This window comes from Eulemur rufifrons, chromosome 6 (genome assembly GCF_041146395.1).
Source record: "Eulemur rufifrons isolate Redbay chromosome 6, OSU_ERuf_1, whole genome shotgun sequence".
Classification (NCBI taxonomy): Eukaryota; Metazoa; Chordata; class Mammalia; order Primates; family Lemuridae; genus Eulemur; species Eulemur rufifrons.
The window spans coordinates 35,476,988-35,503,744 of record NC_090988.1 but is presented as its reverse complement, the minus strand read 5'-3'; the positions used below and the strand labels follow the sequence as shown (position 1 = coordinate 35,503,744).

The following is a 26,757-nucleotide window of genomic DNA, read 5'->3' as shown; positions in this document are numbered from 1 at the left end:
TATGTACATTGCCTTTGCCCCACCATAGTCAGAGCTTCAAGCGTGCCAATCCCCCAGACGGTGCGCACCCCACCCATTATGTGTGTGTATATACCCACCCCCTCCTCCCCCTCCCATCTGCCCGACACCTGATGAATGTTATTACTCTACGTGCATTTAAGTGTTGATCAGTTAAAACCAATTTGATGGTGAGTACATGTGGTGCTTGTTTTTTCATTCTTGTGATACTTCATTTAGTAGAATGGGTTTCAGCTCTATCCAGGATAATACAAGAGGTGCTAGATCACCATTGTTTTTTGTGGCTGAGTAGAACTCCATGGTATACGTATACCACATTTTATTAATCCACTTATGTATTGATGGGCACTTGGGTTGTTTCCATATCTTTGCCATTGTGAATTGTGTCCCGAGGGAGCTGGGAGCCTGGTGCCCTGTCTGCAAGTGACTCACCGTTCACTGGCCGTGGCCCTCTCTGGGCTGGTGTTGGCAGTCTCTCCAACAGCTCAGGAGCCCGCCAGCAGTCCGAGATGCAAGGGAGGGGAAATGTAACCACTCCACCTACCCTTGTCGCTGGTCTACAAGCCTCTCAGGGCCTTTCTCCTTCCAGTTCTCGTCTGCAACTTCTTCCCATGGAGTCTCCTGTAGTTTCAGGCACCCTTTCTTCCAACCCTCATCCCATCTATGTTTGTCTGCCTGTTTTTTTTTGTTTTTTTTTTTCCGCTTTCTTCTAAAATCTGTCTTTCTTGCAGAGATACTCTGGCTGGCGGTTTTTCTCGTCGGCCATCTTGCCCCTCCCTCTCAGGAGAGTTTTTAATGCCTCTCCTTCCCAAGCCATTGATTGGAATGCTCAGAGTTAGAACGGTCTTTACTTTTCTTGTTCAGTAGGATATGATCTCACATTTTAGTTTCTCTTCCAAATAGAACTCATTATTACCATATCCTGTTCTCTCTCCACAACTGTATGTTTATTGGACACATTGAGGGTGGATAAACATCTTTTGGGCTTAGGTTGCTCGTCCATCATCACCTGGCAGAAGGGTTTACCTCACCTAGGTGTGGTAAGGCTGGACTAGGAGGCGGATGCAGTAAATAAATGAGATTTGGATTACCTCCCTATGAGAAGGAGTTGAGTGTGTTTGGATTATTAGTGAGATTTTGAAATTGAAGATATGGGAAAAAACAGTCTGTATGGGCAGTCAGAAAAAGGTAGTAGATATTTGTAGTTTGATTTTACATCTGTTTCTTTTATTTTTTTCTGACAATAACTAATTATCCCTTGGGAAATCACGTCTTTTTCAACCTCAGTCCATTTGGTTTGGGTGGTATTAACACTATCTCTACCTACAAGGATGGGCATTTGACTGGGCCCTGGCCAATCAGAACACTGTACCTCCCTGGCCAAAGTGGTCATTTAGGGATGGGCAGATGCCCTAATCAAAGTCTGTGAGATACAAAGTCAGATCCTTCAAAAGGGAAGCATCCTCTCTTATTTATACTGGACTTGGAGTTGTGAGGAGGTAAGTCTGGAGCATGTAGCAACGAATGTGCCAGCATAAGACAGGGACATGCTGAGGATGGAGCCAAGACAAAGGGAAGCAAAGGTCAGAGAAATCATAAAAGAACCTATTCTTGATGACACTGTTGAGCTGCTGGATTCAGCTGTGCCTAAACCCAGACGAGTTCCTAGAAGTTTTAGTTATGTTAACCAGTAAATTCCTTTCTCTAAACCTATTTGAGATATGTTTTCTTTCTTTTCTTCTTTCTTCCTTCCTTACTCCCTTCTTTTGCTGAAAGAAGCCTATAAGAAGCTTCCATATATTTATGCAGCATTTTATATATTATTGTCTCTTTCTCTCCCTCCTCCTTCCCTTTTGCTGAAAGAATGCTAAATAGTATAAAAAACATCTGTATTCATGCTCATCTTGGAGCTAAAGACGACTTAAATTTAGTAAAAGGGAACTTAAGATGCTATGCATGTAAACAAACAAAAGCTCTGTTAATATTACTGCATGCAGGTCAGGTACAACAGCATTTGGTTCTAAAAATCTAAGGTCAATATGTTTTCTTAATTCTAATGGTACAGGGTCTTAGTTATGTTATTGCTGCCAATGAAGTTGATCGAAGGGCACTACCTGTACTTTGTCTGTTATAGGAACTTAGGAAAGATATTAAAAGATATTGCACTGCCATTTACACATCACAAAAGTTCATTAATCTGTACTCAATTGAATATATATATATATATATATACCCAAAGTATTGGTTTTCTCCTCCCTAGTAGGCAAATATTTTCTTTATGAAATTCTATGATCTCACAGGAAAATGAGCATTTAATATCGCATTTCCATCTGTCGACTGATCTTCAGGGCTTGATGTGTAGTCAGTGGGCATCTACACTGTCCTACTACTTGTCTAGTCTAGTTCCAGCTTACTGATGATGAAACCTAACTTTCAAATGATTCAATTTTAAAGGAAATGATGGCTTTGTAAAATAAAGTTGACTGACGGTCTGGAAATTTTCAAACCGTTGAGTGACCAGTGATTTTTTTATTTTAAAAAGGAGGCTAGTGAGCCATTTGGATTAATTTTCTATTTAGTTTTAGAAAAAAAAATCACAGAGTTTGAGTTAAAAAGGAGTATAGAGGTATTTCAGCCCCAAATCCTCTTTTTTGGGTGAGGAGACATAGTTACAGAAATATTAAACGGAAGTGGTAGATAGAATGATTAACAATTTGAACTGCTTTTGGCAACCACAGAGTAGGAAGAAGCTGAGCTATTCTCTCAGCTCACTTTTACCCTCTCTTTTCCTTTCTCGGTCTTCTTCCATGGCTATTTACTGGGATGGATAGATAATTTCGGAATTACACATTTCTCTTTCTTACTTTGTGTGTATATTACTTATTTTTATTAATGTTGGTTTTGTTTGTATGCTATCCAATCTTCCAGGCTCACTGGGACAGGGACTATAAAAAATGTCAATTTTATTATTGCTCCATTAATGCTAATAAAAAAGATAATGTCATGTACTTTTTTTTGACAGAGGGGAAAGGGACAAAGGAACCCTAGCAACATATTTAGTCAGTGGGGCAGGAGAATTTGGAATGGTTCCTCTTGCCTCCTACAAAGGCCCATCTTTCCCTTAACCTCCTTGATTCTCAAGGAGGGCTGTGTAAATATGCTCAGTTGGGCTATGTTTTTCTGGCGCCGTGTTCACTCAGCCTGGTCTGACCAAATGCCAACAGCAGGACAGGCAAATGCCCATAGTGCCTGTGAATCAGGCAGTTTCCTCAGTATTTAGTGGATACTATGCATATAGAATTTTAACACAAACTTTTTACATGAACTAAAGAACATTGAGACAAGCCAACATTTCACTAGTATTAGAAGCTTTCTAGAGACTAAATTTGCCTTTAAGTACCCATTACTATTAATAGTTCTCAGAACTTTCCATGATGTACCAACAATATCACTGGTGACTGAGAGTACGATTTCAGACAAGAGAACCACTTCTCAATTTTATAAAACTATTTTTTTACACATGAAATGATACACAATACAAAATACTTGTTTTACAAGTTGAGATCTTTACAGTTATGGGTACAGTTACAGTAATGCAGGTAATATTAGTGCACTCACTTAGAGCAGTTATTTGTCTTCATTAGGCTTAACATAAAGCCAAGAATGAATTATTTGCTTAAATTGCTTTCTAGTCTTTGAATTAAAAAAAAAAAAAGAAAAATTACTTCTACCTCCTGTCTATGTCAGGATGATCAACAATGCCAACAATTAAGTAGCCTGGTTTTTCAGTACATGGGAGATTGTGTTCCAATAGCTCTTAAGTTGTAAATCCTAAGGTTTTGGCTGAATACGTCTATCAAATTGTCATTATCTCAGGTTTCAGGAAAATGACCTCATCTTTGGTAATAGGCTGCCAACAAACAGAAACTATAGACTACACCATTTTTTTCCCAAAGAATCCTGTATTTTAATGAATAGCTGAATAAATAGACATTAATTATGAAATTCACATTAGATAGAAGAAAATCCAAACATTCTGATTGCTTTATCTCTTAAATTTGATAACTACTACAAAACATACTATTTATGTGAGGGGAAAAATAAGCTGAATCACAGGAGTGTAACTGGGAAGTGCTGGCAGATATATACAGTAACATGGAGGAGGCATAAAATAAAAGTGTTTATATGTACATCATATTTTCTTTTCTTTTTTGCATGGAAAAACGCTGTTTTATCAAATGGGAAAACGCACAGTAGACCACATGCAACAAGGACCAATACAATGTGCACAGCAGAATAATCAAGTAAGACACAAGAACTAAGGGTTTAAAAAAGAATGTGGGAGCAGGAAAAAATAAAAAAAGAAAAGGATTGAAACCTGGAATGCTTTCTTATTGAGGTTTCAGAATATAAATGTGTCTAACAAGCCTCTTGATAGTTTTTAAAAGTCCCCACTCGACCACCTACGGTTTAAGTGTAGAGCTAAAAATAAACCATCATATTATACAAAACTTTGTATATTAGCATACAAAAGGTAGCAATTTACTTTTTGTATAAAATATAACCTTTTGATAGTATATTTATTTCACATATGTATAAATATAACCCAAAGAATATGTTTTAAGTATTTCTACCAAAATATTCTTTACAAAAGTTTACAAAACAAGTAATTTATTTATATTTACAACCTAGCACAGAAAGGATTCTGGGCCAGTGATGTTGGTGTTGTGTAACAGAAGGAGAATGCTTCTAGACATTTTAAAGATTGGGAGAGAGCTTTGTAGAACTTTCAAAGTGTGTATGTTTTTGTTTTTTTTTTTGTGAGCAGATATTTAAAGACTTGATTAAATGACTTCAGTTAAATTGCATTTGATATTTGAATATGTGAGTGTATAACTGAACGGGCTAAAGATAACCTTTGCTCCTCTGTAGTTAGGAAAATGATGGTGGTATTTTTCATCCATTCCAAATCAGCACACATCTTCCCCATTTTACAGCTGGTCTGTATATGGGCACTGAGGTTAAATGACTCAACAAAATAGTGCTCAGCCTTGAGGGAGAAAACCTGGACATGAAGGGTCCATCTAGCATGTGGCAATGATTCATCACGTCAGGGAGAGAAGAATGAATAGACCGCAACTAACAGACCACATTCCATTAATATTTAGCTGTTCACCCAAATCCAAATAATATGTCTGAAGAAGGCCAGATTGTTTTCCCTCTTAATTATGCTTTCCTTCAAACCCTAAGAAATAGATCTGTAACCACTTGAACCCACCACTCCTGGTTCTTATCTCCAACCAAAACATGATACCTTCTAATCTCAGTTTTGGTCTCCAAACTTCCTTTTCTTACAAACCAGTCTCTGGTCATCAAAACAAGTAGGAAGGGACAAGGCTCAATTTTGTTCAGCTTGGGTATAAACCAGTGGGCATCAACCACAATAAGCAATACCTCAGATTATTTGTGGCCAAATAAATCTTCTTTATAGCGATGTCCAATGGATTTTTTAAAAAGTGAAATCTAATATTATAGACAGGTGTGCATCAGTATTTCAGTATGATTAGGACAGGTCTTGGTTGTATCTAAAACTTGGTTGCAAATGGATTCAGAAATTGGCTGTGGAAGCCAAAATCACATTTTGCAGCTCTCCATTCTTGTTTCATCACTATACATGCATCCCAAAGTACAGGATTTGTGGGAAAACTGCAAAAGTAAGGGGTGAATCTAGGGAAGAAATTCTATATTCCACTAGATGTTTTCTAGGTTTTCTGGCTTTCCCTTACTTAGGGTACTGTTTGGTTTCTCCAAACAAACCTACAATATTTCAATCCATCCTGCAAGATTTAGAAAAATTAAATGAAAGGACAGTGTGGAAAAATCAAACCACACATATCTATTAGAGTAAATTAAGGAATTTGTTGCTTGGAACTATTAATAGTACCTCCTTGTGACATGGGGTTTAAATAAGCTACAAGTTCTATTACCTTTTTTCAGGGAGAAAAGAAGCTTGAGAAGCCTATTTTACACAATTAATTACACATCAACATCATAGTTCTGTTTGGATGAATTGGATACTGTGTCCTGGAGTTTAGACAGGGAAAAGTGATCCCAATGTTTTACTTTCAGGTTTGAGATTTAGGGCAAGAATTTGGACCAAAATGTTCACCACTGCAGTTACTTTCTGCTTTTCAATTTTAAACCATGGTATCTTCATGTAGTCCACTTCAAAGTCAAAAGTTTGGCCTTTACAGAGTCCTTGTAAAATACTGCCTTTTAGTGCCTGGAGTTTGTAAATTGTCTCCTCTTTCTTCTTCAGGAGTTATTCCCCAAGATTTCATCAAGATTGATGTCTTTCATCCAGTCATCATTACCAGGCTCTGTCTTCAACAAAGAATCAATGAAATCAGCATCGCTGTTTAGGGCAGGGCCCATGTTATCAGTCTGTTGGCTGAGGAAGTCAAAAGCTAAGTCACTGCCATGGTCAGTTCCTTGAAAAGCCCTGGAACTTTGGTTGGACGAAGGAAAATTGCTGGGTGTCAGGGACGGTGGCTGGTTTATGCTTGTCCTCGACTGATTCAACCCTGTTCCTGACTGATTCAAATTAGGCAAAATCTGTGTGCTTAGCTGATTGGGTCTGAGATTCAGGCCCCTGAGTGGACCCATGGTTTGTCCATTTAGTGTTTGGCTCATTTGGTTCATGGGTCTCATTTGCACTGCTGGTGTTAACTGGTTAGGAGGAGCCACTGCCCTCTGGGAAAATTGCTGGCTACTTACTGCCTGTTGTAATGACTGGTTTGGGGTATAGGCTGCAGGTGTCCCTGTAGGGAAGCGGACTCCTGTGGACTTCAGGGCTTCCTGCTGTTTGGTTGTTGCCTCTTGAGAGGCCCAGTTTGGTGCTGCTGTGTTGGATGTGATCATTACGTTCGATGTTCTCTGTGCTGGCATGCTTGCCATGCTATGGGTTAAACTTGGTCTCAATTGTTGTGAATTGCCAACAGTTCCAGCTCCAAAAGTGGCCACATTGTTATTATTACTTGGGCCTAAGGTAGGTGGCCGTGGCATCAGAGGGTTGTTTTGATTTGCTATCAATTGGTTTGGGTTTCTCTGTTGGGTCAATTGATTCATTCCTGAAGTGACGCTGTATGTGCCAGGTTGATTACAAGGAAGATTTCCATACATTCCTATGTTCTGAACTGCTGTAGATAACGATGGCATTCTTGTCCCATGGGAAGTAGATAGAAGGCTAGAATTGGGAGTCAAAATGGTGTGTGTTGAAACTGGGTTTGCCAAAGCCTGGTTAGAGTTTAGACTCACTGTCGATGAGCCACCTAAGAAAAAAAAGAGAATTATATTAGTTCATCACATTATGTTATCTCCTCTTTTATAGCACTTTGCAATAACTATCAACTCTGAAACTGCTTTCAGATGTGAGATCGATTTAAGAGATTTGTCATGACATATATTATATGAAAGGAACAAGACAGCTTTTGGGAGGAAGTATCACCCTAGGTCATTCCTTAGTTCAAGAGTTTACATGTTACAGAAACAAGACTAAACTGCAATGGTTCTATTTTAGAGGTTTTAATTTATTCCTCTTCTGGAGTCATTAAGGGGAGGTGATAGTCAATCTTCCATTTTGAATTAGCTTTATGATGTTCTAAGTCCAAAGAGTACAATTTTGATTAGCCATCTGTCATGAAATCCATGCTACTATTTTCCTAGGGTCCAAATAAGAAAGTGTGGATGAATTCTACACATGGCTCCTAGATTAATATTCCTAACCTATGGCTTTGGAAATCATGTCCCACTCTGCATCTGTATCATCCCATAAGTGGCTCCCCAGTGTCCAAAGGGTAAATTCCCAACTCTTTATATATCTAGAATTCAATGTGATCCATGCTCTGGTAATTATTTCCATAAGGAAAGTCTTCTGTTCCAGGAGGTATAGTTATACCATGAGCCACCTTTGTTCATGCCATTTCCCTCCCTCCTTATCTTTTCTTCAAGGCTCAGGCCAAGACCCAAGCTCCTCCATTAAGCTTTCCCTTACATTCCAGCTTCCAGTCTCCAGCATCGTTTGCCCTTTGAATCTTTCCTTTAGCACTTAGCTTTTGTATTGGGCAATCCATGGAGCCTCAAAGTGCCTGCCAGTTAAACTGATGCCTGTCAATGACTGACAGGATGTGGAACAAGTGCCCGAGCCACAGGCTGCTGAATAGGGAAGCTCCACACAACAGATCATAATCAATCAAAACAGTGAAATCTTCCTTACTTGGGGAGGTTAAAGTCATCATGGGAAAACATCTGAAGAGACAAAAATGGACTGCCAGAAAGAGGAAAAAATGTGCCTGTTAGATGGTAAGTTCCATGAGGAAAGGAATTTTTGCCCATTTCACCGTCACATTCCCCAAGACTAATGGATGACACAAAGTGTTTAGATACACAAATAAGTAGCATTCTGTTACAGTTGCCTACAGTATTCAGTACAGTAACATACTGGACAGGTTTGTAGAATCGGATCAATAGGCTATACCATACAACCTAGGTGTATATATAGTAGGCTGTATCGTCTAGGTTTCTGAAAGTACACCCCATGATGTTCCCATGATGAAATTACCTAACAATACATTTCTCAGAACAGAACATATCCCCATCGTTAGTCAACATATGACTGTAAACCCCATCTTGTCTTTCAACTTCCTTGAGGACAAATAGAGAATCCTGTTTTTGCCTTGAGGCAAAGTTATAGAGTGGAATAATATATCCCATTCCTAATTTTATTTATTTATATATTTATTTTTTCAGAGACAGGGTCTCCGTATGTTGCCCAGGCTGGCCTTGAACTCCTGGTCTCAAGCAATCCTCTCACCTTAGCCTCCCTAGTAGCTGGGACTACAGGCACATGCTGGCTCCGTTCCTAATTTTAGTCAAAAGAGGTAACCTGGTATATTTGAAGGAGTTTAAATAAATTAGGACCAACATATTTAAAACTACACTTAATAGTACCAGGAAATATTAATAGATAGGAGTGTTCACAGCTTCTCCTTCTTTAGAGAATCTTCTTGATGGCTTCCCGGACAGATGAAGGTAATGTGTAAAGCAGAGAGAACTTTGGAAACCCAAGAGGATAAGCTTAACTTACAGGGTGAAGTGCAGAGTTCTGGGCAGAAGAGACTTGAATAGATGCTGAACAGGAGAAGGCAGGAGCAGGACAGGCTGGGTCTGAAAAAGGTTTTCTTTTGGAGTTCAGAGAGTGGGTGGAGAGAGATTTCGGGGGTAGTGCTTACCACCTATTTTATATTGGGAGAGCTATTAAGAAATTTTACTTTATGATTTAAATGGAGTCCACCTTTGGTGTTTTTGAGATCCTTCCTAAAAACGTAATTTGTTTTTCAATTTATTCCCTGGTGGCAGGACTATTTGTCTTTGAAGGAGAAACCTTGGAGAGGTGAGCTCGAAGGTGGGGATTAAGAGGACAAGGCTGTATGCAAGTTATACAAGTACGCGTCTCAGAGGGAGAAATGTCTGCTTACTCTCCACTACCTGGTGCAAGATATGCCATTGGGAAGAGTATGATTGAATCTAGCAGTTAGAAAATATTGAGCTTTTTTGAATTCTCAGTAGTCTGGAAAGCAGTGAAATATGTGAATATTGGGCAAGAACAATCAAGAACTGACGAAAGGACTGAAAAATATTTAAGTGTGGTCTTGATATGAAAGCCAAATGGGAGTGACTGAAAGATCCTAAGAAAGACATTACAACCAAATATGAGATGGGAAAAGGAGAAAATGTTGAAAATTGAAGAGTTTTCTTTTCCTAGTTATCATTTTTATTAATTTTTAAGAACACTTACCAGAATACTGAGCAGTTGGTTGCAGATTGCCCACATTTCTTCTTTGGTCTTTATAATCTGGGGGTGGCCTTGTCAGATGTCGGTTTATCTGATCTTGTGGAGCCATTTTCTCCTTGAAAATACAAATGAAAACATATTAAATTGTATTGTTACTTTTTCACTTGTAAAAATTTATGTGATATTATTCAAAAAATAAGAATATAAGAACAATTTTGCAGTCATGGGTTACAAATCATAACCTTACTTATTAGTCTTAATTTAGAGACAAATCTTTGCAATTTCAATAAACTTCCTGCATGGAAGTATAATTTCTACTTCTCCATAACACTGGATCCAGTAGCTACTCTCATATCCTTTATTTTGCAAGAACAAAAGTTCTGTTTACAGAACAACTGGGCATTCTGTGTTTCTATTTCCTAAATGGGGCAAGCCTAGATAGGGTGAGATGTTAGGAGATAACCTATCAGGAACTGCCATAGGTACCATATGCATACCATTTCTATTTCCCCCTCCCCACACGCACATAATCCTCAAAGGTAGGTGTGATTATTCCCACTTACAAGATGAGGAAATGGAAGCTTTGTTAGGCTAAGTAGCTTGCTCGAGGTCACACAGTGGTAGAACAGAGACAGAATCCTGAGCCAAAACTCAGGCTCTTTCCTGCCACACAATACAAGGGCCTCTTGCTCCCCTGTTTCTCAGGGCCCCATTCTAAAAGCACAGAAATTCCTTAGGCTCCCTTCATTTCTTCCTTCTGGAATCAGCCACCTTTAGATCTTTAGAATAGGTGAGTGTGGGAGATAACAGAGAATAGAGAGACATTCTTTTAATCTTGTCAATGCCCTCAACCAAAACCACCAGGAACATACCTGTTGGATGTTTTACTCATCACATCAAGGGAAAACTCAATCATTGGTGGTCACGGGGTGTCCCAGTAGGAGCACGTTAGAAAGAACCTATGATAGGATTTGGACTTTGGTTGATTTAGGGAGGGTCTAAGAAATAGAGATTTGTTCTAGATTGGAAGCAGTCAGAAAGTGAGGTTGATTCTATGATTGAGTAAAGTAGCTATCACTCACTTAGCTCAAGAGAGGGAGATATTTGGTATTTTGGGAGTTGCACAGTGTGACCGTTAGACAAAATTATCAAGTGGCCTTATTTTGTCTCATTTTACCACAGTCTCAGAGTAACCTTGTCTGAGGTTGATATCCTATAAGATTGTTTATGTTCAACAGAGAACAAAATGGCTTGGCTACATCTTATCAGTTCTGGAGATCAAGGGCTGCTTTTCTTCTTGCTCAGTATGGATCAGGAAGTTTTTAGAATTGCTTCACTGCAATTTTGTATGCATCCCATAGCAAACTCCATTTTCAAAGATAAAAATAATTGGCATAGGTAGAGAGAGAACACTATAATTATAGAAAAGTCAATAAATAGAAAAGAAAACTTTGTAATAGATACATGCGTAAATTAGCTGGGAGCCAAATGTGTACTAACTTAGAACTCACTTAAACCATGTGTTTCTCAGTTTCCCATCAAATTCCAAACCTCCTTTTTAGCAGAGTAAGTCTACTATAAAGGAGGGAACAAAAAGCCTTAAAACAACAACAAACCAAATTCTTGTTGCTAAGAAAAAAACTTGAAAGACTCACAGTTTTTTGGGACATAAGTAATTCATCTAAAACACAATTTTGATGAGCTAAGTGTAAATGAATCAGAAACATATGGATTATATTTCTTTTAAGCATAGATTTACAAATTAAGGGAAAAAGTGGTTGGTGAAACTCTTTTCGGTTTTGCTCAAACCCTGAATGTTTAAGAAATAGCTTGAGATGTTCCATGAACCCAAATGTGGTGATGTTCAACCAGCCCTGTTGTAAACTATTGTGTAAGATGACAGTTTCGATTTTTATGCCAACATTAAAACTTTCTGAAATCTTCTCTTTTCCAAAAGCATCTGTCATTCTTTCTTATGTAATTAGGTATTTCTGCTGAAAATACTGAAGAAGACAGGATGTGTATGTGTGTGCGTGTGTGTGCGTGTGTGTTTGTGAGACAATCAGGCCTCTGACACTCCATCATAGACTAGATTTCAAATGTGGATTTATTTTTATGTATCTTCAATCTAATTGTTGATTTTTTATTACCCTAAGGGCTAAATTGTTGTTAAAAGGCTTATCATATGTATCTCTGGAAATCTAAGTTTCTAAAACTACCTGTTCCCAAATGAGTTAGAATTAATGACCTTGCTTATGGACATAACATAGAACTGTCATGTTGTCACTTTATGCTGAAGAGGAGCAAAGACCAGACTACAATACTTAATGGAGTTGGCCACATTTTGGGAAGAGAATGACATTCCTATTGTATCTGAGTGTAAACACACAGGCCATCTCTGAGATTACTTTTATGCCACCTAAAATTTAATTTATCAACTAACGTCTACTGATAACCCAATCTCTTGGACCTCAAAACCTATTGTAGAAATCATCTGCTATCATATATCTGTCCTGATTCAGTTTCCCCATCTCCAAAAATGCAAGATGTGGATAATTATGTATGTAAGTAAGTATAAGGACCTCCCTCATACTCCCACTGTAAAGATTAATCCTTTAATTCTGTAAAAACTCAGCGTGGTGCCTGGCACACAGTAGGTGTACAGTACGTGTTGGTAATTATGATGCCCATTGTAATAAGTACTACTCATCTCTCTTCTTTGTGCTTCATTGGTGGGAGAATAATAGAGAATACGGATAACAAACTTTCATGAGAAAATGTCTCAATTTAGGCGCCTATCTGGCCTTGCCAACTGACTGCAACCGACCACAAAGCATATGCTAATGCAAAGTGGTATCAAAGACTGCTTCTTCCTGAATATGCTAAAAAGCACAGGCACCCTCAATGGTGTCCAAACAAAGAGAAATGTGAATGGTTTATAAAAATCACAAAGACGGCAGCCTCATTCTCATTCATCTTGCACAGCTTATGCCACTGCCCTTTGCACCTGGCCCAGTGGTGACTCAGCTGGGGCTGGTGGGAGTCAGGCCAGTGCCAGACCAGGACCCTCAGGGGATGTGTACACTACCACTTCCTTGTCTTTTAACCAGAGCCAAAAATCCAGAAACGCGCCCTCTGCATGTTATAATTCATCAAGTTAGTGGGACTGATGGCAGTGATGAAAGTGCACCCAGTGAATCAATCTTAGATTGTATGCTTTTCTCTTCTGCTGCCCTTGTTTCTAAGCTCTTTAGTTTATAAGAATTAAAAAAAGGTGGTAGTGGGGAATGGGTGGGAAGACTGGAGTTTTAAAACTATGATTTCAAGAAGAAATCAATTATGTTACTTTGTGATCCAGTCAGTGGCTCCCTTACACCTTAAGGCAGTACTCAAGGTCCATGGTCCCAAACCCCTGGGCTCTGGACCGGTATTGGTCTGTGGCCTGTTAGGAACCGGATGGCACAGGAGGAGGTGAGCGGTGGGCCAGCCAGCGAAGCGTCATCTGTATTTACAGCTGCTTTCTATCACTCACATCACTGCATAAGCTCTGTCTTCTGTCAGATCAGCAGTGGCGGCATTAGATCCTCATAGGAGCATGAACCCTACTGTCAACTGTGCATGTAAACGATCTAGGTTGCAGGATCCTTATGAGAATCTAATGCCTGATGATCTGCAGTGGAACTGAGGTGGTGACGCTAGCGCTGGGGAGCAGCTGCAAATACAGATTATCATTAGCAGACATGTTTGACTGCACAATAAATGTAATGTGCTTGAATCATGCCAAGCCCCCTCTCCCCCTGCACCGTCCATGGAAAAATTGTCTTCCATGAAAACAGTCCCTGGTGCCAAAACGGTTGGGGACCACTGCTCAAGGTCATCTATAAACTTATTTCTCACTATTCCTTATTCAAGGTCAAATAAATTTATTTCTCACTATTTCTTTTCACATGCCATGGACTCCAAACTTACTTCATTTGTCATTCCTTGAAAAACATATGTGATTCTTATATCATTATTTATACTTTTCATTATGTATTAAATATTTCATAGTGCAATTTCAAACTAACCAACAAATACACACCCAGACTACACCTTTTGGTCTCTGGCCCACCCTCCATCTAGAATGGTGAACCCTACCTACTCTATCTATCAGAAAGAACCCTACAATCCTTCAAAGTCAAAGTCAAATTGAGACTGTCTTCAATCTTTCCAGGCTGGATTTAATCGTTCTCTCTATTGCATTTTCTCTTACTATGTTGATACATTTACTATACTGCAAATCTGAATCTAGGACTTCCTGGTGTCAGATTTTTTAGATCTTCTCCATTGCTTTCCAGACAATATAAATTCTGGTTTATCACGCCTTGGCCTCTCATCTCTGGCCCCTTTGCCTGTCACTTCCCCATCCTTGTGTACACTCTATACCTTGGCAAACATAATATATAGCATCCTTTATTGTCTCTGGGTCTTTGAATATACTGGTTCTTCTGACTGAAACAAGCCCCCTACTCTTCCTTCCATGTTCTACTTCACTTTCAGATCTTTGGTAGATAGAATCTCCCTGAAACCATTTCTAGCAGTTCCCATGGCATAGCATTTAACCACATGCATTACAACTGCCTATTTATTTGACACATCCTCAGAGGGCTCTAGGCTTCTTTAGGGCAAAGAGAGGGTCTGTCTTATTTATGGCTGTATCTTCGTTGTAAATTAATATTTACTGAATAATTATAGCACTTATCACACCCTACATTTCTGACTCTTACTATAAAGCTTTTTGAGTACAAAATTGCTTGATTTTGTTTTTCTCTTTTCTGTGTACCTTAGCTATATTGACCTGGAAATGGATATTTCTTATTTCATGTGGCCAAATAGTTTGAAAGGAGAGACTGAATCTACAGGCTGTGGTCTTGGGCAGCTCCTGGAAGGCTTTGGATCTGCTGTTGAGCATCTGAACATGTCTGAGAATACAGAAGGGAGCAGATAAATATTGAAGCAGGGTTAATGCGTGGGTTGTGTGTGGGAAACATGACCTTGCCTTTCTTAAAAGGCCAAATAAATACAGTGAAAATGAGAAATATATTTTCAATTTTCTTCAAGAACATCCACTATTGTGAGATGTTTTATTTTTGAAGCCAAATCTTAGTTTTGAAACTCCATGTTGACTTTTACAACTGCTTTTTAAACTCTTTTATCTCTAAAATCAATTTGGATTTGAGTTGATTAAAGTTTTGTTCACGATTTCTGCCCCTCAGGGCTGGGGAATAACACTGGTTTCTTTTGCCTGATTCAAATGCCCATATTGGTGGCTGGAGAGTTCTAGAGACATTCCTGTGCTGGGCAGGGCTAGTTAGCAGAGGTGCCATGCATTCCGAGTGTCCAGCAGCTGGTAAATCAAGTATGTTTTTCTTTTTTTCTGCAGCACTTCAAATGTATGGAATTATCCTTCCTTGCAGCCAGGACACCCTTGTTGCTGTCACATAAGTAGGCACAGAGAAAAGGGCAGTAAATAGACATGGGAAAGAATGAACTCCCCTCTGTTGGGCGAACAGGTAGGTGCAGTAGAGATTAAAAGAAAGTTTTACCGTGTCAACCAGCATCTGCTGCTGCAGAAGAAGTTGCTGTTTCTGCTCCATGATCTGCCTCTGGAGAGCCTGTTTCTTTCCCATCAATTGCTGATTCAACAGTGATTGCTGGGAGTTCATGTAACCACTTCCAGTGTTTGGATTTGAGCAGGGGTTGGGACTTGGATTGGGGCCTGCGTTCTGGCCTACCACAGAGTGTTGATCCTAAAGAAGAGGAAGAGGGAAGGAAAAGCTACTGTGAATTAAGAGAAGAAAAATGCAGCACAAAGATCAGAAGCTTAGATTCCAAACATTTTTCATCTTGTTAAAGATCAAACATGGTTAATGGGTCGGAGATCAGAGAATTGCTTTTTGAATGTACAAGAAATAATTACACATCACAGCAACCAAAGCAGTGGGGTTAATGACATTAGGGCACTGGAAAAGCTCCCATATGACTCTGATGGTAGAACCTCCACATTCCAGAAGGTGTTTATAGAACCTCAAAGAAAACTACCATCAAAACATACAGCAAACCTCTCAATTTCTCAGGAACAAATACATCATAGAATAACAAATCCTTCCTTTCCCCTAAAATGAGCACGTATCATTGCTGATTCTGTAATGAAAATTATGTTTCAATTCATGTGTTTAAAAGTTGAAACCGTTTTGGACAGAAGGCATTTTGCCTTGCCCAGCTTTCTGTGAAGGGAAGGCCGGAAGGCCTGTGAGTTTCTGTTTTACAAACACTTTGAAACTTGGAATGGGCTTTACTTTTAAGGGACTTGTTAATTTTGTTCCCTAGTCAATAATTCAGGAATCACAGTACATTAACCAGTAAGAGAACCTACCCCACACATACACCACTGACAATGAGAAAATACTGATTAAAAAACTCACCTTGCATATCAAATAATATTGGGTATTGGTGAATTGCCATTCTAATTTGAGGTCTCTATTAATCTTTAGGTATTGACAGATCAGGACCCTGCAGGGCAGAAAACTAAACCCTGACAAGTATTCTCATTAATTCCCAATGATGTACTTAGGATGGAGCTGTACACTAGTGAACTAGTGGGGTTACAAGAAGACTAGAAAACATGATCCTATCTTGGAGAATTTATTACCTAAGTAAGGGAGAAAATGTTTACATGTATAAATGCAAGAAAATATAGAATCGAATTTTGGATTATGTGATATAAACACTAAATCAAAGATCCACACACTTGATGACCATCATCTGGGAATCAGGTTATAACATGGGTGCCCTGGCCTTGACCAGGGATTCTGAGGCACTAGATCAGGGTACCTCCTCAGGTGCTTCTGATACTCACTGGTCCACGGAATACACTTTGAGAAACACTGCATACACGGAAGCAGTAAAATCCAACTCTCATTCCCCAACTGGATGGTGGAAGGTTACAAGAGAAAGATAAAGCAACTCGCATGACGCCTGATGAGGAGCAGTAGTCAGTACCCCATTTGTGAAAATTTTCTTCCCCTTTATCTCTTTTTCTCTCTTTAGTTATCTGCTGAGCTGTAAACATAATTAATTAATTAATTAATTAAAAATAAGCCACCACTCCAAGGCCCTGGCCTTGCTTTAGTAATGCCTGGGGCTACAGAGCTCACCAGCTGTCTCAAAAGCAAAGAGGTACCAAATAATCCTAAGGATGACTGTCCACTGAAACTTATTCCAGGCCACTCACTGTGCTCAGTGCTTACATGATTTATCTCATGCTCTCCTCCCGAAAACACAATGAGCAAGAACTTGTATTATTATCCTAGTCTTGCAGATGGGAAACCTTAGCTTAGAGAGATCACACAGCTGTAAGTAGTCAAGGAGGTTTTGAAGCCAGGTCTGTCTGACTCCACAACCCTAGTTCTCAATCACTATGCTCTACTGCCTTTTGGCTGTGGCAGGAAGCATTGAGAAGAAAGATTTTTCTACTTTCAACCTGTGCCAACCCATCTGTTTGTGCAGCACTCTTCTCAGGGTTGAGCGCGTTCAGGTCAGGCAGGTGGAAAGGGAGTGTGTTGGGGAGAAGGGCAGGGGAGTGAGGACAGGGCAGGGAGATCCTCCTCACCAGGTGGTTAAAGATAATTAGAGCCATCCCTGAGGAATCATCCTCTAATGGTCCCCAATCTTTTTGGCACCAGGGACTGGTTTCATGGAAGACAATTTTTCCACAGGTTGGGCGGTGGGAGACATGGTTTCAGGATGATTCAAGTGCATTACATTTATTGTGCACTTTATTTCTATCATTATTACATTGTAACATATAATGAAACAATTATACAACCTGCCACAATGCAGAATCAGTGGGAGCCCTGAGCTTGTTTTCCTGCACCTGGATGGTCCCATCTGGGAGTGATGGGAAAGACACAGTGACACCCAAAGTGCGTTGCTTATGTCCCGTCTACTCCGTAATCTTGTTTTGGTTGCTGTCACTGAAGAAAACCCTGCTTTTCAAAGTAAGAATGTTGGAAATGGAAGCAGGCTTTTCAGTGCTTTTGTGGCAACCTCAGGATATTCCACCTTGACTTTAATCCAGAACCTATGGAGATTTAAGTTGTCTCAAACATACTTTTAAGGCCACAGTTATTTGTGATCTCAAGCAATTGATCCTCTTCTAGCATGGACAAAGTCGATACACTTGGCTTATTCACAAATTGGTCGTGGATCCATTCCTTCTGAGTTTGGGGGTCTTTTGTGGTTGCGAAGTAATGCTCAAACTCTTTTGAAAGCTGAGATAGGTGATCATGCACCAGCTGGGAGAAAGAAGGCCCTGGCTCAGCCTCTTTCAAAATCTCTGCTAATGTTTGAAACATGTCAAAAGTCCCAATGTTCACCCATTGCCCCATAATGCCAGATTGGCTTTGAATGCAGCCACTTTATCTGCCAACTTGACCACAGTTGTTGTTCTCCCCTGAAGTGATAGATTGAGTTCATTTAGCAGGTTGAATATGTCACACAAGTAAGCAAGTTTTGCAACCCATTCTGTGTCACTGAAATGTGCTGCCAGTGGTGACTGTTTTTCTAAAAGAAATCACTAGAGCGGCGCTTGTAACTCAAAAACTCTGGCCAGTGATCTACCTTTGGAAAGCCATCTCACTTCTGTGTATAGGAGAAGATATATGTGCTCTGTGTCTATCTCCTTACAGAGCTTCACGAACGATGTGAGTAAAGGTCATGTACTTTAATGTGGTTGATAATTTGAATCACATGCTGCAAAATGTTGTTTAGTTCAGGTGACATTGTTTGGCTAGCCAGCATTTCTCCATAGATTACACAGTGCATAGACTCACATTCAGAAGCAACCTCCTTGACCCAAGTAGTGAAACCAGAAAGCCGTCCAGTCATGGCAGAGGCTCCATCCATGCATATACCAACACCAAATGACCAATTCATTCTTCCTGATATGTAATCATTCAAGGACTTGAATAGTTCTGCAGCTGTGGTGTTGGCTGGCAACAAAAGCACATATAACATATCCTCATGCACATCCTCCTGAAAAAAATACTGCACAAAAACAAGTATCGTTGCCTTGTCAACATCGGTAGACTCATCAACCTGGCTTGCATACCACAGTGACTCATTAATCTTCTCTAACAATTGTGCCTCAATATCCTCTGCTATTTCATCAATTCGTCTGGTTATGGTGCTAGCCGAAAGAGGAAAATGTGCCACCTTTGCACTGCAGCCTTTCCTGAAAGTTCACAGCAAATATCCTTAGCAGCAGGCAGGGTCAACTCTTCACCAATAGTAAAAGGCTTCTTAGCTTTAGCAATTTGATTAGCCACTAAGAATGGTGCCCTCGGTGCAGACACATTTGATAAAGTGGTGGCCTTCAATAATTGCTTCTGTTCTTCATGTTCACATTTTTTTCTTTTGAAAAACTCCAAAGGCTTGTCTTTTAATGCAGGGTGCTTGGTCTCCATGTGGTGAAGAAGTTTTGAAGGTTTCATGGCTTCATTGGATAGCCAGTTGCCACATATTATACAAAGCGGGCTTGGAGAATGTGAATCACCTGTTGCAATGAACCTGTAATTTAAGTAGGACTCTTGGTATTTTCTTTCAAATGCAGCTTTCATTTTCTTGGCAGTCATGGAATCTTCTGCTGTCTCATCACTGGGTTTTCCCCCCTTTTCAAAGAAGCTCTCCAGCGACATTTATTTTTTACTCATTTTTGCTAGGTTAGCCTAAAAGCTAACCTAGCGAAACAGTGACTGAGACAAGTGTGCAGTGTGGGAAAGAGGCACGAATGGAAGTGGTAAATAAAATAATGAGCGGCCATGCATGGAATAAAATAAGTGTGGGATTCTGACTTAAAGTCTGCCACCAGATGCAACTATAAAACTTAAGTATGTTAAGTCACTTGCCACTATAAAGCCTGCCACCAGATGCAGCTTGATTGTCACTCACTGATAGGGTTTTGATACGAGCCTGCAAGCAATTGATTTATTATGGTCTCTCTGCAGTCCAACGTTTCTGCTAATGATAATCTGTATTTGCAGCCGCTCCCCAGCACTAGCATTACTGCCTCAGCTCCACCTCAGATCATCAGGCATTAGATTCTCATAAGGAGTGCACAACCTAGATCCCTCGCGCATGGGCAGTTTACAGTGGGGTTCTCCTATGAGTATCTAATGCCACTGCTGATCTGACAGGAGGTGGAGCTCAGGCGGTGATGTGCAGCTGTAAATACAGATGAAGCTTTGCTCCCTAACTTCCCTGCTGCTCACCTCCTGCTGTGCGGCCTGGTTCCTAACAGGCCACAGATGGGTACTGGTCTCTGGACCACAGCTCTAGTACATTTATACCCCTATGACTGGTCAGTTCGTTCAACCTTAAATCCATTAGGACTCCTGGAAAAGATTTCACCCCATGTGTTCTATAAGCCACTAGGAATGTGGACTTGGAGATAAACACTTGAGAATCATGAATGGAATGGTAGTAGATGAAGATCAGTGAGTTGAGTGTCTTGGAGGGTGAGTGGAAGAGGAAATGCATGGAGGACTGAGGGTTGAGCCTTTGGGTCCACTTGGACTAAGGACAGGAAAGCAGAGCCTGTGATAGGGAGAAAGAGGCAGGTCAGAGGAGTGTACAGACAGCTGAAAGTGGAATTAAGGTGGGAGGGAATATACTAGGGGCAGTGGTTGGCCCTCCATTCTCCACTTCAACCAGAATAGAAACAGTCTGCTCTTTTCTAGGATATAATTTGGAGTTTTATGCAACACTTTGAAAAGAGGATTTAGTATTTTTTAAAAAAAAGTGGTTGACAAACATAGGTAGAAAAATTCAATGGACTTTCTTTTTCAGTCTTCTTTGTATTCCCATGCAGTGGACAAGAGCATGGGCTGCGGAAACAGGCCCACCTTGGTTCATATCCAAGTTCTGACACTTATTAGTTATATTATCTGGCAGAAGTTAATTCACCTCTATAAGCCTCAATTGCCTTATCTGTAAAATGGGAACAATAATAGTAGTGTGTGTACTCAAAGAATTAGAGGAGATAATGCACTTACTAAATGTCAGCTGCTCATAATTGTTAAAGTGATTTCGACACATGGGTGCAAGAGTCTGTTTATGTTTGGTTGGTTTTTTTCATCATGAAGCAAAAGAGATAGAACTTGCAGATTGCAGAAAGCTTTTCTGTGGCAACTCTTTAAGAAATGTAGAGGTCTCAGTCATGTAGATTATGAGCCACCTAGGGACTCGGGGAATCACCTTCATCCTTCTACTTAGAGATGCCAGAAGATGCATGCGGTGTCATTCTCTGATGGGCTGTCCTGTGGGATATGTTTCTTTCATCTGGGTTAGGGGCTCAGTTCAGGGCTCTGATACTTTGTTCTTTGCTGTGCTGGTTTTTATTTTTTTTAATATATAATTATTTATTCCTAGCACAACCAATATACATTTACTAAGTACTATGCCTTAGTTTCTTTTTTTTTTTGAGACAGAGTCTCACTCTGTTGCCCAGGCTAGAGTGAGTGCCGTGGCGTCAGCCTAGCTCACAGCAACCTCAAACTCCTGAGCTCAAGCGATCCTCCTGTCTCAGCCTCCCGAGTAGCTGGGACTACAGGCATGCGCCACCATGCCCGGCTAATTTTTTCTATATATATTTTTAGCTGTCCATATAATTTCTTTCTATTTTTAGTAGAGACGGGGTCTCGCTCTTGCTCAGGCTGGTCTCGAACTTCTGAGCTCAAACGATCCGCCCACCTCGGCCTCCCAGAGTGCTAGGATTACAGGCGTGAGCCACCGCGCCCGGCCCCTTAGTTTCTTCATTTGTAAAACGAAGATATTAATATTAGTGGCATAAAATTAGACCAGATGAAATTTACAATGGTGCCAGGGACTTAGTAGGTGTTTGATAAGTTTTAACTATTATTTCTTTTCTTATTTTTGTATTTTTTTTAAATATAAGAGAGATGTTTTAGGTACAATTATCCTTGTGAAGGGGCTGGAGCTGTTAAGTATACTTGGATTGCAGATGTAGTATGTTTGGACCCCATAATATTTTAAACACAGATTGGTCCTTGTGCACTCCAGTTGGCCAGAGGCTCCATCACTTATTTTATTATTATACCCACCCATTTTCCTCATTTCTGTGGCTTGTTTGGCCCGTGTAGGCCATTTGAGTTGAAGACCTCTGGCATACAGTTTATCTGGGAAGATGAAGATACACATACCACACACGCCACAAACACACTGACCCAAAGTTATGACAGCAAGAAGCAATGCATAATAATTTCCATTAGGTGGTATGATACCCACCAGTGCCTTAGGATTAAAATCCAGATCACCTAATGCCTAGTCTGGTCACACATGCATCCATCAACCCATTAATGCATTTGACAAATTTTACCAAATGTCCACTATGTGCTAGGCAGTTTTCTATTTTCTAGAGACTATAAAAGGTATTTAGAAATGGGAAAAATAAAAAGAAAGGTGGTAGACAGAGTGCTCAATGTTGGCAGAATTGGTGAACTTCTAATTTCCAGAGAAATCTGGAAAACCACCCTTCTCTAAGATTTATAAAAGATCTGTGTGCCAAGGAAATGTAACTATGTCTCTTTCTGTCTCTAATCAAACAGAAGGACTGTGCTAAATTTAGTTTCATTCCTTCACAATATCAAAAATATTCTAGGACTCTTTTCCCTAGAGTCTTAAGGGCTGTCCAAAGTTGAAACTAGTGCCAGGGTGAAGGGAGGTGCCCTGTATGGAGGAAAGAATAAGAGATAAGTGCTCTTTTGGAATTTTGCAAAAAATTTTAAAACTTTGTAGCTTCTAGCCCATGGGCCTTACCAGGTACTCTATGATACACATTCTTTTAATTCATGATTGAAGTAATATTTGGCTGCTGCTGCCTTTTTCTTTTTGTCCTTATGTTTGCTGTGAAACACAAAACACCTCCTTACACAGGATTTCTGTCGTTGCCAAGATGTTGTGCAAACTTTTTAGTACATAAAATATTTTGAAAGAAAAATATGCTCTGATGCACTGGTTTTGATTTTCATATTCAGCCTCACTCTTTGCCTTAACCTTAGCCTATGCAGAATCTGACTTAATAGAAATCATCTGTTTCTCCCCTAAAACTCATTATATCCTCAAGAGCATGTGAAGGCCAAGGTAAAAGTGGCCATCCTCAGCCAGTATATGACTGTGTGTGTGTGTGATTGAATTAGGCTATTTCCATTGATGCAGTCTTTTATATGATAGAAAATCCAGGTTTGTGGAGAAACTGGAGTTAAAGATTGATTTGACAGCAGGCAATAGTCAATCACTGGTTCAAATTATGAATTTGAATGATCTTTCATTTTATGTGGGTTTTTTCCCCCCATTTTTACCTATAAAATGACAGCATTTGATGCTAACCTACAAAATAGGTTTCTGCTCTTATCCTCCTGGGATTTAATATCAATTTACATTTAATATGTATTCACGGATAGTTGTCCACATGATAGTGAGTATGTGTATTTGCGATTTTAAAGTCTTTTTACAGCATTAAATCACAGAGATAGAGTAGAAAGCCAGTGCTTAAATATGATTAAAGTTTCTTGATCCTTGTTTTAATCCAGCACCGGACTGCTAGATCAATGAAAGCATGTCTGTACTCTTTTAACAAAGTTCTATCAATAATCAACCTGTGTCTTTAGATTTATTATCCTCACTCTACTCTTATTCATTAAGTCAACAAATATTTGTTGAGCATCTACTATGCATCATGCATTCTTCTAGGCCTTGTAAAGCAGTAAAAAGAGACGAGAAGGACTTCTCGTAAACCTAGAACAAACATAATTTTTATGAGTTTTAAAATCAGAATCTCTTAGTGGGATAATTCCTTCTCTCAAAATGCCATCCCAATCAAAAAGGATTTGAGATCTTAGTTTCAACATTTCTCAGGCTGTACACAAGTGGTCCTGCGCTTACCCTAAGGCCCACTTTTGAGCATCCTCTTCGTCGGGGGCTTTGGCCCTCTCATCAGCCTTCCACTGCTCTGTCCCTAACCACGGCTGGTATTTAGTCACCCCACTTCTGCTCTTTCACTCTGAGAATATTTCAAAATTATTTCAAATCGGTAGTGAAGATTTCATAATAAATTCATATGTATGCCATGAAATCAGTGAATTCACCAATACTCTCTTCTTTAAAATTTCTGGGATAAACATTTAAGGAAACAGTATGTTCGAAGAAAATCTTATGAATCTCAATAACAAACAGCAGAGGATAGGCCTAGTCACTGTGTCTTACTCTGACAAAGCGCTTCTGTAAAAGGCAGTCAATATGTGAGAGATCGTTAAAAAAGATATTAACTGATAAAAGTGCTAAGGTTACCTCTTTCTTTCATTTGAATGTAACTGCAAGAGCTCTGTCAGGCAGGACTGATTTCAGCAAAAGGTAGAATGGGGTACGATTAGACATGTCCTAAAGCAGCACACAAAATGTCCCTGGCTTTACTGAAGTATGTTGAAATATTAAGACACATTGAATTCAGTCAGTTTTACTGTTGAAGCAGTTTTGTGGGCTGAACAGTGACACAGAAACTTTCACAAAACAGGCAAAGTTGTTGGGCAGGTATTGTTCTCTCAATATTAAAAAAAGTCTCTAAAGAAAGAATATTTGTCTTGTTCTAGGACTCTAGGTAAAATGGCTCTCTGTTCTTAACTTATTTTGGAAGGGGGATTTTTGTGCTCCCCCCGCCCCCCACAAAAATGAAGTAATGTAAATGACTTGAGAGCCGTGAGAGTATTTTGGCGTGGGATGACTGCCCTTTCTTTTTCTTGGCTTCTAGAGCTAGGCATCTGCAATTCGCAAAACAAATTCAAGATAAAGTGCCCAGCTGGGCAAGTCTGTACAGTAGATCTCACAAACTGGTCTGCTATTCAATCAATGTTTCTTCCCCCGCCCCCTTCTCTCTTTTCCTTCTTTTCCTCTCTCTTTCCCTGTCTCCCAGAACTAACTGCCCCACTGTTTCTCCAGGCTATTCATCTTCTGAACTGTCTGCCACGAAACCATTTGTTTATCTCTCTGCCTGAGAAACAAGTTGCCTTAACTGTTTCGGATTCCCTACAATCTGGCAGGCCCACTTACTTCAAGTTATCTATCTGGGGCATGGATGTTGAGGTGGCTGTGGGTGGCTAAAATAATTGAGCAGTGCTTGTTTGACACAACAATGACAACAGCAATAGTGACAACAAAACAATTATCAGGGTATCATCCAGGAACTAGCTTGCAAACAGAAAGACTGACAGGATGAAACCCTGCTATCTTCAGCTTTCCAGGTCTTCCAGTCTTGTATTTCAAGGGTCAGCAAACTATGACACCATAGGCCAAATACAGCCTGCAACCCTTTTTGGTAAATAAAATTTTGTCTGTGGCTGCTTCCCCACTATAACAATAGAGGTGAATAGTTGTGACAGAGACCTATGGCCCACAAAGCCTGAAATATTTACTATCTGGCCCTTTAACAGAAAAACTTTCCTGACCCTTGCTCTATTTGGCTCTATTGGCCAAGGAATGCTAGGTACCTTGGCCTTTTACATTAAATTTTTAAAATGCCTTAGAGAAAGCATCCAGCAATTCTAGGAAGTAACTGCCAAATTGGGAATAAGAAATATTTATCACGAGATCTGTTTACAATAGCCCTCACTTTAGCAACCATTACAGACAGCAGGAACTAAAAAAAGCAACTTACAGGGCTTTCAGCCAACTTCATTTTACAGATGAAGACTCTGCCCACAAAGGTTAAGTAATTGACTTGCACCAGGTCACACACCTGACTGAAAATGAAGAATCCATATCCAAATCCAGGACAATATATTAAGGAGAAATAAATGGAACAAAATCTACTCTCTTGAAAGAATTGTAGCTTGTCTGACAGAACTGGCTTATTGGGGATAAGAGGTGAGGTGGTGGAGATGGGGAAAGGTGGAGCTTGAAAACACAGAAGAATGTATTTGGTTGAGTATTTTTCTTTGTCCTTTGTCGTTGTGAATAGTAACTGCTTTCTCTTCTACTTAATAAGGCTTTTTTCTTCCCCTGCTCAGTACCTTCTCCTCCACCCTGCAGGGAAACCCCGATCATATGTTTATAATTTGTTTGGTTCAAATGATTAGAATGAGTTTTGTGGTCACTATAGAGTTCATCTTTCAGATGTTACCTAATTTTTAAGTCACCAGGACACTGTGTCTATTCTTAGCCTCTGGGGTGGACACTTATTATGGGTTGGCACAGAGACCAGTTCCATGAGTGAGAAAGCAGCATTTGGGTGGGAGAGTGGCCAGGAACAAAACGTCAGTGGGTCAGGGTGGAGTGGGAAGAGTTTGGTAACTCAGGGGAAGGAATGAGAAGTTTGTCTTAAAAGAGAAATTCTTCGACTTTAGAAGGGCTCTTTGTGGCAGACTTGAAATTTCTGCTCTATAAGTTGGCTTTTAGTTTTCTACCTCTAGAGCAGTGGTTTCAAACTTTTCTTTGGATCACAGATTTTTTTTTTTGAGGATTTTACATAGCTATGGACTCTGCCTCTCCTCCCATTCCCCACATACATACAACTAACAATTTTGTCTACAATGTCAGGGAGTTAACAAATTCTCTAAACATCCACAGACCATCCATAGACCTCAGGTTGAGAACTCCACCCCTCAAAGGTTAGTAATTATGAAAGTAATAAAATGATTTTTCCCCGTGGATATATCCTCTACACTATACTCCCAGCTTAAAACCATCCATGGCTCCTCACTGCCTCTGGTTCCAAGTCCTAACCCCTGAGAACGGTACATAAGGCCCTCCATGATCTGGTCTGCATCCTTCTCCAC

General features: G+C 39.8%; 1 protein-coding gene across 1 annotated transcript in view; it reads right to left on the bottom strand.

The window, feature by feature from the left end:
- Positions 1–3,963: 3,963 nt before the first annotated feature.
- Positions 3,964–26,757, bottom strand: part of MAML2 (mastermind like transcriptional coactivator 2) — a 341,550-nt gene continuing 318,756 nt past the window's right edge. Inside the window, exons 3-5 of the mRNA XM_069469038.1 lie at positions 15,457–15,660; positions 9,875–9,986; positions 3,964–7,349 (exon numbers count right to left, since the gene is read on the bottom strand). Of these exons, the coding sequence (XP_069325139.1) occupies positions 6,334–7,349; positions 9,875–9,986; positions 15,457–15,660 (1,332 nt within the window). The 3' untranslated portion in view covers positions 3,964–6,333. The remainder of the gene's footprint in view (positions 7,350–9,874; positions 9,987–15,456; positions 15,661–26,757) is intronic.